Raw genomic sequence first — 16,815 nt, 5'->3', positions numbered from 1 at the left:
AATCCTGAGATCGTTAAGGCATCTATAGTTGTTGGTAATACAACTGTGACATTTACTTCCCTTGTACGTGCGAGTCCTCCATATTGGCGTATGCAAAAATCCTCTTTGATTTTTCCAAGGAATATTTGTACATGTAAATCAGATTATCAAATGTACATATGCATTTATAACAATCTGAAACTTCGTTTTTTCCAGCAAATAGGCATAAATCTAATTGGAGCTTGCATTTTTCTTTCTCTTTAAGCCTTGTGAACAGGGACGTCAACTGAAGAGAATTCACTGGGTTGCCAATATTGGCACAGCTCTTAAGTTCCTGGAAGGAAGACGGGTAGGTTTGGTACCAATTAGTCCTGACTTTTCCTTTTTGCCTTTATTTTATTTCTTTCCTCCTTAAATTTACGATATCTATCCACCTACCTGCTCTAATTGTCCTATGCTATGTACACAGTCTCATTTTCTACACAGTATCTAAAAACTGCTGTAAACATGTAAAACAACAGTGTCAAGATCCAAAACTAGTATGTAGTAGTGTATAGGATAAAATGTTTCTTGTTTTGAGTTCCTTTTTTGAAAATCTTTTTTTCTGTGCTCTTCTACTCTTTATCTTCCCTGTTACTTTCCCTGTTTCTTGGCAAAGTTAAGAATGATGATCATGAGTAGAGGCATTAATTTATAGGCAAAAGGATGCATTTATGAACTTCACTAGTGATCATACTCATAATACTCTACTCCCTGGAAGTACAGACACAAGAATTTAGAACAGTATGACCCTTGTTAGCTTGTCAGGAATTTACACTAATCAATCAATGGATTGATTCTGGAAAAAATAAGTAAGTATTATTGCCATTTTAGAAAGGTAAGAAAACATCTTAGAAAATTAACAAAAGATAAAAATGAAACCCTCAAAATGTTCTAGATATGAATGCTAAATAAGAGCAATCTACTTCTACCTTTATTTCTGACTTTTCTCTCTGTATTTTAGTTACTTACATTTACATTTTTTTCAATTAGACTAAGGGTGTTTTGTCCTTGTTATTTTAAACATGGACACAGCACCTGATGTATTTTATTTCTTCAAAATGCCATATCACCAGGAGTCATTGAATTTTGGCATTCTTTGCCTCTCTAACCCTATGGCATCTTGACTTAATTGCTTTTCAGTTACATGGGATTATCAGTTACCTTTAGAAATAAATCTGTCATAAGAGAATTTTTTCCAACTTTGTTGTGTTCAGAAATATATAACTAAAGCAAAGACAAATATATACCCAAAACACATTTTTGCCGGAGCCCATAATTTTACCAGTTAATGTAGTACAGTTTGTTAATACAAACTGTGTTATATGCAGCCTGAGAGTGGAAGACTCAAAATGAGAGGTGCTTTCCTGATAAGGTTTGTATAGTCTAAGACAAAACTAGGGTGAGGAGCAAAAAGCTCCTGCTTGCCTGCATGCTTAGTAATCTTCCCTGCTGAAGATATATTGCCAGCAATGGAGCACTGTGGTTTTTGCTTGTGATACCCAAGACTTTTTTTCTGGATTTTTCTTAAATTATTTTTGTTTGTATTGTATATCCATCATTATGCAAGATTTCCTAGTAAAGGCAATTGGAAATATGCATTGTGCCAGGCAGAGTGATGTGCTGTACCTGGTGGCCTGTGGGCTAAATCCAACTCAAAAGATGTATCTGTCCAGTTTGTCAGCTTTTCTGTCCCTGAGGAGGTGGTGATGCTGTTCAGGAAATAGATGCCTTTCCAAGAGCTGAGTGCAGTTGCTGGTTGGCACTCAGAGGCCAATGAAGGGAGATGACTGCCAGCCCTTGCCACCTGTGGGGCTGGAAGAGGATCAGGAGAGTTTCCCCCCTGAGGCTGCTGCACACCACTGGCAGGGTGGCACAAAAGGGGTACCTTTGTATACGAGAAGCATGGGATGTGTCTGTTGCAAAGACGAATGACCTATGGAAGAAGCCCAAACGTGTACATAGTTCTCACAGTTACAGTGATTGGAACACTAATGGCTCCTCCCATAGGTAATGATTATGACAGGTTAAAGTAATTTCCTAAAGTAATTTCCTTCAATTCATTGCAATAGAGTGTAAGACAGAGATAACACAATAACTAGACTAGATAGGTTATGTCTCCATGAACAGTGACCTAATCAAAAGCTTTAGCTGAGACCTCATAAATCTTTTCATCTGTAATATCTGTGAAAAAAACCTTACTTTTACAAAAAGAAAAATAAAAGCTTTTGTTGTGATTGAGCTAGCTGGGAGAATGATGCTCTGGGTATGTTTTTCTTTAGCTAGGCAATAGTAAATTCTCCTTGTTGATGGATAGAGAAGCAAGACATCAATTTTACTAGAGTATTCTCAGTTTTCTAGATGGAGGGGATGGGAAATACAATCAGTGAGGATTTCTTCTCTTTTCCCAAGCAACCTGTGGAGTTTTAATTCCATAAAGAATTAGCTTTGCAGCCCTGCACAGCAGGGCTTTTTTAGTTTGTTCTTGACATTATGTAGTGGGTTTCTAGCTGCTGATTCAGAAGACTGCAATCTTTCTGTTTTGTAGAGAGAAACCAGGTCACTAAGTGTCAGTCTTGTGCTTTTCTTTCATCTATTCTCCAAGGCCCTTCCATCATCTTTTTTTCCATGAGCAAACTTGCAGTGCATGAGCCCTTTAGCAGCCCTTCAGATTTATGTCACGGTTGGTGGCAGAATCTCTTAGCTTTACTGAGGGAATTAGGACCCCCATATTTCCCAATGTTTTGGTACTTTGTTCCTTTCTATTTCCTTGAGCATTTTTGCTTATTAATTTTTTTATGGCATATTCTTATTTATCTCTTCCTTTACTGACTTTTCTCTTATGAGCTTATTTTAGGGTAATACTTCATTCAGACTATAGATTAACATTTGGGAATTTGAATTCATGGAATCTCTTTCTGTGGAATAACTGCATGTAATAACCATGGACAGCTCAGTTTTTCATATTCTTTACCTATTTTTAAAGAATTACTGTCATGTTTGTTTCACTAGGGAGTCTTTATTGGTGATGGTAAAATCCTTCACAATAAAAGGCTCTCTACTGGATAACTGTGGCCTTTTTTTTCTTATCTTTATTTTATAATTTTCCTTTTCCTGTTTCTCATCTCTTCTTGAACTCACTTTTCTCTTGCATGCCACATCTATTAGAACTATAGCAAGAACAACTCGCATAATTTATGATGTGTATCTGTTATGTAATATTTAATTTACTTTAGTTGTTAATTCCGTTGTAAGCTGTTGTTAAAATGTCCTTTCCTTACATTCTGAAATTAAATTAATGCATTTTTCATTTTCAAGTTATTGTGTGTATCATCTTTTCCCCTTTGCTTTTCATGCTAGTCCATATACAGAGGATCTCCGGTTTGTACAATGGTTTTATGTAATTTTCCTTCTTTTTTCCACCTGAAATTAAATATTATTTCTACAATACCATTACCTATAACTGTACTTGGACAAAAAGTGAAATTCTATCATTCAACAACATTTTCTTATCAAGACTTGTTATTTGGTTGCAAAAAATGCATTAAAAGTATCAAACCTATTTGAAATCCATTTCATAATTGTTATTATTCCTTATGTGTGTGGTAGTAACACATGCTTTCTTTCCTAAATAGATTAAGCTTGTCAACATTAACTCAACTGATATTGCTGATGGTAGGCCTTCTATTGTGCTTGGCTTGGTGTGGACCATAATTTTATATTTTCAGGTACAACATTTTTTTTATATAATTCAATATAGTTTGTTCAAATAATGTCAGATTATCACTTTATATGAGCTGGTGTCAGTCCAATCCTTTACGACAGCTAAGTGTCTTTGTAAATAACTGATGATCTAATCCTGAATAAGGCAATAGTTGATGATAGTGGTGTTTCACACTGGCTAAAGTTAAATACTTATCTTTGGAATGGATTGGCTGATCATAGAATGGTGTTCCTTTTTGGGGGGGATCTATTCTCCCACTTCCATTTCTGAAGAATACAATAGAACAACAAAGGAAAAGAATTGTGGGTTCTTGCAACAAGTAGTACCTTTAGTAACACTGATGGTGATTGTGCTCTATGCCTGACTCCAGTGCAGTTGATGTCAGACAGGAATTATGTTCATGCAGTGGGTGTCAATATGCTTATTTCTCTGGGAGATGCGTATATTTGCATTGACAAAATTTAGCTGTAAATGATGTAAATGGAGAGGGGATTGAATCATAACTCACTTGTGTTGAGTTGGGTGAATGAAGTTGGGTGGGAGGAAGAAATGTTTTTCTAAATCCTGTCTATATGAGTTAGCGGAATGAGTCACTGCTCAACGGTTGCAGAAAACAACTGTTTTTGTTGCACTCTTTGATAGAGCCCTTTCCTTTTGGCTCCCTCATGACGTGGCTTCCATATGTCTAAGAGGTGCTGTTCTCCTGAGCACCAACCTGTGTAACATCACAATGGTTCAGATTTCTCTTTTGGAAAGTTACTCAGAATTTGCATTTTTATTTAATTTATATCTCATTGAAGTGATGGGAGAAGGTCTTGCTTCTCAAAGTTATTGAGACTAATTCTCTGTATCAGTTTTACTTGGGCCATTTTTTGAAGTTTTCTTTAGCTGTCATGAACAGATACCTCATTTTGACACAAATGAAAACAGAGATACAGGAGAACTGTGGTTCTCATTATGGGAGACTCATTCAGTGATGTGCTTTAAATCTTTGGTTTTTAAGTAGACAGAATAGACCAATCTTGCAATGTCCTCTGGATATACCTTTTTCATATTAAAGCAAAACTGCTAGTGAACTTAATGTTCCTGAAAGAGACAAGTTAATCATAGAATCATAGAATCAGTAAGGTTGGAAGGGACCTCTGGAGATCATCTAGTCCAACCTCCCTGCTCAACAGGGTCACCTAGAGCATGTTCGACAGGGTTGCATCCAGGCGGGCCTTGAAGATCTCCAGAGAAGGAGACTCCACAACCTCTCTGGGCAACCTGTGCCAGTGCTCCATCACTCTCACAGGGAAGAAATTCCCCCTCATGTTCAGGTGGAACTTCCTGTGCTTCAATTTCTGCCCATTGCCTCTTGTCCTGTCTCATGGGACAACTGAAAAGAGTTTGTCCACATCCCCTTGACCCCCTCTCTTCAGGTACTTGTACACATTGATAAGATCCTCCCTCAGTCTTCTCTTCCCCAGGCTAAAGAGGCCCAGATCTCGCAGCTGTTCCTCATAGGGCAGATGCTCCAGTCTTCTGATCATCTTTGCAGCCCTACACTGGACTCTCTCTGGCAGCTCCATGTCTCTCTTGTAGTGGGGAGCCCAGAACTGGACACAGTACTCGAGATGAGGCCTCCCCAGGGCTGAGTAGAGGGGCAGGATCACCTCCCTTGACCTGCTGGCAACAGTCTTCCCAATGCAGCCCAGGAGACCATTGGCCTTCTTGGCCACAAGGGCACATTGCTGGCTTATGGTCAAAAATGATTTTCATTTAATGAAAAGCATGGTACAAATCATTGTCATGTGCCCTCTGCAAGCTGTTTTTTGCACTTGAGCACTTTGCCTGTGGTGCATTCACTATTCCATCACAAAGGCACTTCTAGGAAGAGCTGCATTTGAATTTGTGTCAAAACAATACAATGGTAAATAAAGAACTATACAGGTGAGATCATCAGGATTGCTTCCATTTTTTTTAAGAAAGGACTGCGAAGAGAATGAAGCTGATCATAACCAGAAGATACTCACTCTTAGTGACTGTTAATTATCTGGAAAAAATGGTTTGAAGTGTTATTGTGGTTCAGATTCTTTAAGTTGAAAGAGTCTCCTCTGAAATCAGTGGATTGTTTTATGATTTGAATTCAAGATAAATATAAAACAACATCTCTTGTTTCAATTATAGTTTGTCTTGGTAAGTACATGGCACACTTGCAAACTGTTGTACTGTAGGATATCAGGAAAGTCAGTGTTTGCTAGATGTTCTATTACTATATTTTTAAAGAAAGTAATGAGGATTAAGAGGATTATTTTCAATCAATCCAGTAATTTTTTTTAATGCAGATTGAAGAGCTGACAAGCAACCTTCCACAGCTGCAGTCGTTGTCTAGCAGTGCTTCTTCTGTGGAGAGCGTTGTCAGTTCAGAAACTGCAAGTCCTCCAAGCAAACGGAAGGTGGTAACCAAGGTCCAGGGAAGTGCCAGGAAGGCTTTGTTAAAATGGATACAGTACACAGCAGCAAAGTGAGTAACCCACGAATTAACTGAGTTTGCATCCACGTTTTGATAATTAGGGCTGCTAAATGTTACCAGTGTAAAGCAAACAAGTAGTAAATAATAATTTGCATTAATTTTAGAAGCAATTACATTTTATAGTCTCTGAATAATGAATGGGATTATCTTTGACAAAATGAGGAACAGAAAAGGGGAATTAGATGTTGTCTGAATGACAATGTGTTAGTCCTGCTGCCAAAATACTTGATGTGACAATTCAAGTCCCACACTGAAATACCACTTCTCAATGACAGATCTTACAGGAACAGTAAATTCTGGTAATTGCTCTTGAAATGCAGATGATTAAAAGTCATGAATATCTTGCTGCAATTTTGTGATACAAGTGATGTATTACTGTATTTTCATTCCTTTTAAACTGAATTATTTCAGAGGTTTAGTTTTGCAATCTTTTCCTAACTTCAGAATGTTTGTATGTCAGAACTTCATGACATACAGGATGAGCTGTTGCATCACTTTTCCAGGGATGGAGGTGAGGCTGACTGGCTATAATTTTCTGGGTCCACCTTCTTGCTCCTTTTGAAGGCTGGAGTGACATTTGCTTTCTTCCAGTCCCCAGGCACCTCTCCAGTTCTCCATGATCATTCAAAGATGATGGAGAGCAGGCTAACAATAACATCCACCAGCTCCCTTGGTACTCATGGGTGCATCGCATCATGGATTTGTGAATGTCAGCTTTGCCTAAATGATCTCTAACCCAATCTTCCTCAAGCAAGGGAAAGACTTCCTTTCTCTAGGCTTTCTCTCTTGCCTCTAGGTTCTGTGATTCCTGAGGGAATCCATGGATTGGATCAAAGAAACAGTGGTAGTAATTTGATTACTTCCACAATAAGAAAATGAGGATCAGACATAAAAAAATAAAATAGAATTATTTTTCAAATTAAGTATTCACTGTTGTTTGAAGGTACCAATCACATTCGGTAATATAGAGGGGAACTAGCCAGTTCTAGAATAGTACCTCAGAAAAATTAAATGTAATCATAAAGACATAGACCTTCTCCAGTTCTCCATTTAATATGTAGAATACAGTAATTCATAGGGCAGTTCAATCTAATGTGGCATTCTTCCTACAGTACTGTTGTCAGGCTGCTGAAAACTGAAAGTTGGCAGCTGCAATTTCCAGACAGATGTAAACATATGAAATACAAATAAACAGAGGTCCATAAATCAAATTGTCCACATTCTATGGAAGAAGGATGAAATGTGTTGTAAGAAGCATAGAGAAATGATGGTACATTTTTGCCTATCCCTTGTTTACACTGTAATGTGTAAGAGCTGGCCAGCTGCCCCCCAGAGTCAGTAAAGGTTTTTCAAAGATTATGGAGTGTTTTGGATGAAACCTACATTAACAGTTACTGTTGCTTTGAACCTTTGTTTTAGTATCTGAGTGTGTCCTCAGAGGAAGTTTACATGTTCAGACTGAGTAAAAATAAATAAATAAATAATAAAAAAGAAGAAAAATCATACCCTTCAAAATTACTTAAAAAAGGTAACCAGAGCTGTCATTTAGTTCTAATTATTTTCATGGTATATTACTATTTCTTCATCGTGTCTGTTTTTTTTTTTTTTTTTTTTTTTTAGTAACAATGTAGCAGTTCTTTTTGTATAATACTGATGTACTTAACTGGACTGCAGTCATTATAATGGGGGGAGATATTAAGTATTTGGAAACGAGGGAATGAACAGTGAATGGAAACATATATATCTGTATACTTGGTATGTATTGTACAAGAACCATGGTGCAGTTCATTTGTTCAAAATACCATTTGCTTATCACTGCTAGCAAGCTCACTGGAGGCAAATGTATGTACATGACACACAAATTTGGGGTCTTCATATGCAGAGAGGAATTAATGCAGTAGATGGGTGGAACTGTAGTTGTCCTGATTAGCACTACAGGTAGAATAGGTAGTGTAGAGTGGAGTATCCAATCCACTGTCTTATTTGACCTAGTCCTGATGTCCTTGTGAACCACTTTTTTTCTTTCACGTTTTAGGCAAGTTGGAATTGAAATCAAAGATTTTGGACAAAGTTGGAGGAGTGGTGTGGCATTTCATTCCATTATTCATGCTATCCGTCCAGATTTAGTGGACATGGAGAAATTGAAAGGAAGATCAAATAGGGAAAACCTGGAAGAAGCCTTCACCCTTGCAGAAGCAGAACTAGGAATCCCAAAGCTCCTTGATCCTGAAGGTACCTAAAGCATAGTTGAACAAAATTGAGACTGTCTGCATAAGCTAAATCAAACACTCTAAAGTGTTTAGACAGATATGTAACATTTTTATGCCATTCACCTCTAAATTAATTTACTGTGTTTTCTGTATTTGTTTAGATGTGGATGTTGACAAACCAGATGAAAAGTCTATCATGACCTATGTAGCCCAGTTTCTGAAGTACTATCCTGATCCTCATCATACAGTGGCTGATGTGCAGGAGAATGATGTAAGTTTCTCTAATCAGCTTATCATGAGGGAGGGGTTATAAATATTTTCATAGCTCTCTTATAGTATCCTTTCTGTTCTGAAGAGCATTTCAAATAGAGCTAGAAAACTGGGGAAAATCAGCTGAGTATAAAGGAAGCAGTGTTGCAGATGTGTACTGGTAGATGGGGAAAATGGTCATCCTGCAAAGATCTTCCCATTTTCAGCAGCAGGAGCCAAGGAGAACAGAAACAGTTATGGTAAATGGTAGCAAACCAGTGGATTCTGAATACTCTAAGAGTTTTTCAAGCACAACAGCAATGAGATTGCAATAATGCGTTACCTGAAGCAATGAGTCACTTCTGTTTCTATCACGCTATGTTTCTGGATAAAAGTAGGAATAGTCTAAGAGATTGCTTAGGCCTTTGGGCTTTTAGGCCTGGGAGGCAGTTATGGTTTGACATTTCTTTCTATTTCTTTCTATTGCACAGTAATGTTTGATTATTCACTCTATTCCCTGTAGAGGGAATAATCAAACATTACTGTGCAATAGAAAGAAATCGTGGCTTTTTCTTGTTATTTTTTTGCTTTATGTATGCTTTAGTGCACTGGCTTTGCATTATAATGGTTGTACTCAGGGATGCCGAGGGATTGTGACTCACTTCGTAATCCTGATCGTTCTATTCCTTCATGGCAAATGGCAGGAAATACTGCTGAGGCAATCTGCTCAGCCCCAGCAAGGGTGAAAGAGGCAGCGCTTTTTATCTGTGCTACTTCAGATCCCCTACAGAGCTAGGGAAGAGCTGTGAAAGGAGTGAATCTAGTTCTTTATGGCTGTGTGATTTGCTAGGTGTGATTAGATTAGAAGTAGGTTAGAATTAGAATTAAATTAACAGTAGAACAAGATAAATTCTGTAATTTGACATCCTTAGCTCAGGATCACCTCCTCTCCTTAGATGCCGTGGTGATATTCCAGGCAATCCAGGTGTATTTTGGTAGAACCTCTGGTTCCCTGCATGCCATACTGCAGTAACTCCCAAACAGAGACGAGAAAATGGAGAGGCTGACGTTGCAATAATTTTTAATATAGTCAGTCTGAGTTTCCTTGAGGAAAAGCTATATTCCTTTTCACACCACTGATGGACTGTCTCACAGTTTTAGAGCCAAACTTTCCTAAAACACAGCCTCGGCTATTGCATCCCGAAAATGTTTCAGCCCATCAGGGACCCCTATGCACTGCATACTTTACTCCCTAATCTTGTGCACTGTAATTCCCAGTTCCCACACTTCTGGTTAAAAAGTGATGATTGGATTGATAGGGGAGAGGCTGGATGAAGCTAGGCCAGTGAGCAGTACATGACCCCAAGTAGTCTCTGGCCCTAAAGCAGTGAATATACATTGGAATCAATTCCCAAAAATTCTCTAAGAAAACAACAGCACAATGCTTTAATGTATTTGGGATTGGACAGATGTAAGCTCTCCAATGACCAATCTTTTGATTGACTTCAGTCTTCCATTACTATAAACCTTTTGTGTTTCTGTCACGTGTCACACTGAGAGGCGTAGTTTACAGTCTGGGCTACTTTGCTTATGACTTCTTGGGAAGAATCTGTCAATAGATAATCAGTATTTCTGATAATCAGTACTTGCCTTTTAAGATACTCTATCTGTTCTCAAGAAGATCATTATGATGAGTTTTGCAGATTGCCATACACAAATTCCAACAAAAAATATCATTTTAATTTTCACAGTTCTAGGGGGTAGAGGGAGAGGAAGAAGCCAGGACTTAAATTGATCCTGTTGGCTGCAGGATACCTAGATGAAATCCAGATAATCTTTGGTGAACTAAGAGTTCATTCATTCATATTCATTCATATTACATTATTCATGATGCTTATGAAGAGATTCTGGTGCTGAAAATCCAGCAGTGAAAAGCATAAAAAAAATAAATATTGCATTTGATGTTTATACAATAAATGCTTTCTATTTAAGAGGAAAATTGAAAAAAATTCCCACAATCCAGTATTTCATAATCAAGTAACTCGAAGGGTTTTTTTGACAGGGTGCTTTTGCATCTTTCAGGCCAAATTTTGAATTTTTTGTGGGTTGGTGAGAATTAAACAAAATATGATTTAAATCACCAAATTAAGCATGACAGCAGGTCCCAATATTGATAATATTTAAGAGCTTGCTTGATGTGTTTGAGATTTTTTTTTTAGCAGTTGTAAAGGTCTTCTTGCAATAGAAAGTTTTTCTAAATGCAATCACAGTTTAAATCCTAAGAATACAACAGAGGGGGTTTTTAATGACTTCTGAAAAATTCAGTAATAGATTCTATTTTTAGGAAGAAGAATTATTTAGTACTTTGGGAAAAATTGATGAGTTTATCACTTTTCAAATTTAAAAGAAATCTTTTCTGATAGAAGTAATTGCTTGAAATCATATGTGGCAACTGCTTTTCTTCATCACAAAATCCAAATAAGTGCTTTTTCTCTATTTTTTTTTTTTTTTTTACCCACGGATATTCACCTTCACTAAATAAATAGATTAAAAAAAAGAGAGAGAGAGAGAGAGAGAGAGAGAGAGTACTTCTCCCTTTCTCAGTGCACAGTGTTAGCAATGAATCAAATACAAACTATTTTTGTGACCTTATAATTCACTTAGAAAGGAATTGGAAATTCAGTTGTTCTGTTTTAAGAGGTATTGTTCACAGATTCTGTTTTAGGTACACAAACACATGCAAGATCAGACCAGACATGTAAAATCAGTTTGTTTTAAAATGGCACTGTTTGTGGAAACATTGCAAGGTAAAACAGCATCTATTTCCTCTTTTTCAGCCTCTCTGACCTGAAATATCCATGTCACTGTAAAGCTTTCCATAGTAATCTTTCATCATTTAGTTTAATTATTTGGGCAGAATTAATCTAACTCTAAGAATCTAAAAGTGAGATACTTCACTCCCTCCATAATCAGCAAGAGAGAGACATTTCCAGGTGGATGTCTCTCTTAAGATGGCATCCTAAATAAATTGTCCACTGCAGATTCATGCTAAGTAGCATTTTGACAGAGTTAAAGCTGAAGGGAATCTTCCTCTTAGATAGTTATAGTTTAAATATTCTTGACAAAGCTGGTTTATATATTTGTGATTGGTATAATCCTCCTGTTAGCTTTTCCTCTTCCCCCTGAAATCTAGAACAAGGAAAACTTTATCACAGAATGGTAGAATCCAGGTTACACGAGAAAAGCTTTGCCCGCCTTTTATCCCCTAAACTCCCGAGGTATTCTTAATTTCATTTTCCAGATTTAAGCACTTTCAGGTATGTGGTTCATGTGACCAGTGTTAAATGCCTGCTTTACTATGAGATGAATTGAGTGATGTGACTTTTTTTTCTTCTGCCATAAATGGACATAAAGAGTGACTATCTGAGTTACAGATGCCTGTATTTAGTCAGAAGAAACCCACCTGATAGTGGAATGTGTATGGACAGGTGTTGAGGAGGAAGGAAGGAAGGATTCCCTGCTCTCTCCCTCTTCCTCATCTCCTCCAGCCGTCAGCAGACAATGTGGTTCTTCAAGGTGTGTTGTCCACACAAATTTTTGTTCTTCCCTCCTGATTCAATGTCCAACCTGTAAGGAATTTGTATTGGAAAAAATGAAATAGTGATTGAAGCTTATGCCTTATTTGGCATTGGAGGGACAGGCTATTTGCATGTGCATTTCCAGAATTAAGAGGGATCTAATCTCTCATGCATGGATCATATCTGCACTTCTGTGAACTTGTTTGGGCAACACATCCCAAAGAACTACAGATACTGTAAGGTAAGTAATTGCTTTTTCCAGATGAAATAAATAATGTAGTGAGTAGCAGTCCAGAAATCAGATCTTCAGAATTCCTTCACTAGATATGTTGAAGATATGAATTTGTTAATATTTTAAACCCAATGTTATATGCATCTTTACACAAGTGGCTCTTTTATTATTCTTTCTGGACTTTCTACCTGCTTTGTTTTATTTTGTTTGCTTCTTCCTTTTTTTCTTCTTTTTCTGTTCCCATTTCTTTCATACTGCTAGGAACTACTTCAAGAAGTCCCAACTTTTGTCATTTCTTTTATGAAATTTAAGGTAAGGGTAAAATGCTACAGCGTAATAGCTCACAGTGGACCTTTTGTGCTTGTCATCCATTTTATCTTGTCTCAAGTTTTGAATGTTTTTTATATACATTGGCTTGCTACCTTTGTGTTAATCTTTCCAAAAGATCAAGTAGGTGAACAGCATAAGTCTAAGTCTACCATTGTACACCAGCCTAATGCTTAATTTTGTAAATAATCCTGTAGAAATATTATAGAAAAATGAATCAACTTAACTGTAATGAATCTCAGTGTTTTAGTTTTCTTAAATGTAGATATAAATATGAGAAAATAGTATTGGATTATAGATATATTTCTGCTCATCTAATCTTGAATGGGTATTTTTTATGTCTTTAGACCTGTAAAGTAGATATTAGATGATAAACATCATTGTGTGAGTGATGTATGTGAATTTTCTGTTTGAAGGAAAGAGCATTCATGTGTAATTACATGAGATGCTCTGCCATTTTTATTCCTGTAAATTGTAATGAATCTTTAAAGATAAACGTTTTAACTATCTTGAGTATTCTAGTGTGAGTAGAGAGAAATTCAGAAGTTTAACAGAGGTTTTGTATTTGAAAGATTCAGAGATTAAACTAGAGGACTGCAGATGTGAATATATTAGGAAGAGGTAACAGCTGTCACTGTACTCAGTTAAATGTGTTTATAGTTTGATATGTCTGATTAATTACCATTATTTCAGCCTTTTTTTTTAATGAAGTAAAAGGTTATTTTCAACTAAGTGTGATGACTGGTTCATCTCATATTACACACATCTAACTAATGATCTATGTTGAAATGGGGATTAATATACATAACTGAGCTATTTCCATGGTGTCCCCTCCATTCCAGCGAAAGTTCAGGCAGCTTAGATGGGACCTTAGATGTAACTCATTAGACTTGCATGGCCTCTGTGCATCTCTTCTTGAGTTAGTGAAGAAATGAAGTGGTAAAATCTCTGTCAATTACTTTGTCTTGATGGCAATTCAAATACAGAGGAAGCGCATTAATTGCAAATATATGTGAAGTCTTTCCTTTCTTCTGCTCTCGTGAGGAGCAAGTATTTCAAAGATAATATTGTGACATCCAACATCTTTATAGCACCAGAGTTCCCCAATATAAGAGGGAATTTCCTGACCTGGAACTGTAAAAATGAGTTCCTGAGCCCTTCCAGTAATTTGGTGTCTGCCTTTAAGGATAGAAGTTAATAGCTCATTCTGCAAAGATTATACTTACACAGTATATCTGTGATACACTTGTCAGGGGATGTGTTTTAGTGCTGAAAGTAACATATACACGTAAGTCAGAGATTCTAAGAGTGATTGCCTCATTAATTGAATTCGTATTTAAACATTTTTAAAAGGACTCTGATTTTCTGAGTACATAGACAATACATCTCTGAAGAACACATGATGATTTTTTGGATTTAGATCCTGCCTGTGCTTGAAAATTTGAACAAGTTTATAATTACATATTAGAGCACCCAATGAAGTACTCTTTTAACAGTCCATAATTAAATTTCTCATGAAACACACGTGTGTATTTTTAGCTCTGCAAACACCAAAGTATTCTTTACTATGTAATTTTCAAATTCACTTTGGCAGGTTAATTAAAAAATAATGTTTTGACTTTAAGTCTCAGCCAAAAAAATCTATATTAATTTAAATTGTACCCCCTTTTTTATTATGTTGGATCCTATAAATGCTTTTCTCTAATTACATTCTTTCATATTCTTTGATTGTTGAGGGCTCCAGTTCCATTGTTCATCTCTATAAATCAGTGACCATTCATAGGCTGATATCAGGATAAGCTAATACTCTAAAATGCTATTTGGAGGAATATACAGGGAATACATGATAACAGCTTAGAGAAATTTAAAGAAATGTGATCACAGATCAAAGATCCTTGTACTGAGAAAAGCACTATCTATTCTTCTGGATACCTTTTCATTGATGCCTTATCTTCTAATCTATGTACTACTTGAGATTTACAGGCTTTAGAAAATAATTTACCAATTTAGGAGAGTACCCTTTTGATACCTTTTTTTTATTAAGGATATAGAGCACTAAGCACTGGTGAGTGTCATTTTTTAAGAACAATAGCTCATCAAACTTGAGGGATGATAGTGGCAGGTCCCTTGGTGTCTGACAAAGTGAATCATCTATTTCTATTATCAGAACTGAGACTTAAATAGATAAAAAAAAAAAACTATCATATTTTTTTAGAACTGTACAATATCTTTAACACCATTCATTTAGGCAATTACTGAAACATCTATATCTTTTGCCAAACAAAATATTGCACACAACAGTTGTCTGACTAAGTAGTGAAAGAATCACAGTTACTGCTACCTCTTAACTTTATCTTTTCACTTAATATCAGAGAAATTATACTGTGCGGTTCCTGTTCTTTTTATCTTCAGACAACATAGAAGTATTCTTAATCCTGATGATACTCTATTTCCAAAAGAATTGTCTTGTTCACACTAGGTGTGGCCATTACTATGGTTTTAAGCTATATTAAGAGGAAATCTTGCAAAATAACTACTTTGCTCAAAAGTCTGTATGAACTGTGGTGGCCACAGAGACTTTCATAAGGACTTAACTTAAAGATATGATTTTCAGCAACAACAAAACAAGTCCTAGAGGAATAAAATTTAGTATTTGATGGAAGTGAAGTTATAGTATGAATTAAAAGTGATATACAAAACATGGTGAAGCAATCATTGCCTTGACTTCAGGAATATCTTTCTTACGGTTTCAATTGCTAGGATTGCTTTAAGACTATCAGTCCATTAAGATGCATAGTTTAGTATTACTTTTATGGATCTGACTGCTAAATATTAATAGAGATCTCAAAAGGCTTATTAAACTTAAGACTCCTAATGAATGGAAGGCATTTAATACAGTTCTTTTCTTGATAGCTTAGTAAGTTAAGAATGACTTTATACATTTTTCTTCTCCTAAGGAGGTAATCCTTTCCGCACTATCAAACCAGAATAGCGTTATTTTTATTTTTCTTCTATTTATCTAAATGGTTTGACAAGTTGGAAGCACTGGGAGCTTGAGAAGCCATGTGCATTAATGAAATGCCAGCATTTCACATAGCTGGAACAGGGATGTGTCACATATGCCTTCTTCTTTTGGGCACCTGCTTTTGGTGAAAAGAACTATTAGGAACTTTAGGCTGTTCCAATGCAGCTGTTTTAATATAATAAGCTGACTGCAACTAGTCTGGTAAGAATTTTTCTGGTGGTTTACCAGATAAAATACCTGTGGATATTTCCTCAATCTCTTGTTCAAATTCTGTCCAACCAGCTACCACTGTTTTGAGTAGAGGGTCTGTAAAAGAGTAGGTAGAAATACTCTGAAGAGTTTCTTTCCTATTGGCAGGCCCTCAGCTGAACTGAAGGGACCACAACCATCAGTTCCAAGCTGTTAAAATGATTAGGGGAAGTTATATCTTACACATTAGAAGCAGCTTTCAAAGAAAAGAACCATAATAGACTTCCCTTTTAGATTAGGATCTCGTTAAAAGAAAAGAACTTTGTTTCTTAAAAGTACAGTCAGTGACTAGTCTTTTTTGTATAACACATGGTCCAATTTTCCTTGTCTCATGTAATGTTTGAAACTTAATCGCTCGTTTTAAGTTATTAACTCATATGGTTTGGTACAGTATTTGTTGACTGTAATTGATCTGACAGTCACTGGTTTCACAGAAATATGGCCTTGTGGACCTTCTGATTAACGGCCGGCATATATGGTTGGAAATCTGAGACAACTGCTTGTATCCTACAAGACTTTTCTGTTGACTGTTACCTTATCATATAACATGCCCATAGACCTGAGGTTTCCTGTTGGCATTTCTCTGTTTTTCACTGCCTCACTGCTGGTCACTGGATCATGAGGAGAACTTTGCAGCCTTGCAAAAAAATGGTGCCATGACAGACTAAGTGTTAAAGCAAAACTTGAA

The 16,815-nt window shown here is 36.4% G+C and overlaps 1 protein-coding gene across 1 annotated transcript in view; it reads left to right on the top strand.

The window, feature by feature from the left end:
* The window catches only part of SYNE1 (spectrin repeat containing nuclear envelope protein 1), a 308,485-nt gene that overhangs the window by 56,826 nt on the left and 234,844 nt on the right, over nt 1-16,815 (top strand). The window contains exons 4-8 of the mRNA XM_062572395.1: nt 245-328; nt 3,654-3,746; nt 6,070-6,248; nt 8,293-8,489; nt 8,629-8,738. Coding sequence (XP_062428379.1) covers nt 245-328; nt 3,654-3,746; nt 6,070-6,248; nt 8,293-8,489; nt 8,629-8,738 — 663 coding nt within the window. The remainder of the gene's footprint in view (nt 1-244; nt 329-3,653; nt 3,747-6,069; nt 6,249-8,292; nt 8,490-8,628; nt 8,739-16,815) is intronic.

Source organism: Rhea pennata, chromosome 3 (assembly GCF_028389875.1).
Source record: "Rhea pennata isolate bPtePen1 chromosome 3, bPtePen1.pri, whole genome shotgun sequence".
Taxonomy (NCBI): Eukaryota; Metazoa; Chordata; class Aves; order Rheiformes; family Rheidae; genus Rhea; species Rhea pennata.
This window is presented reverse-complemented; position numbering and strand designations above follow the sequence as displayed.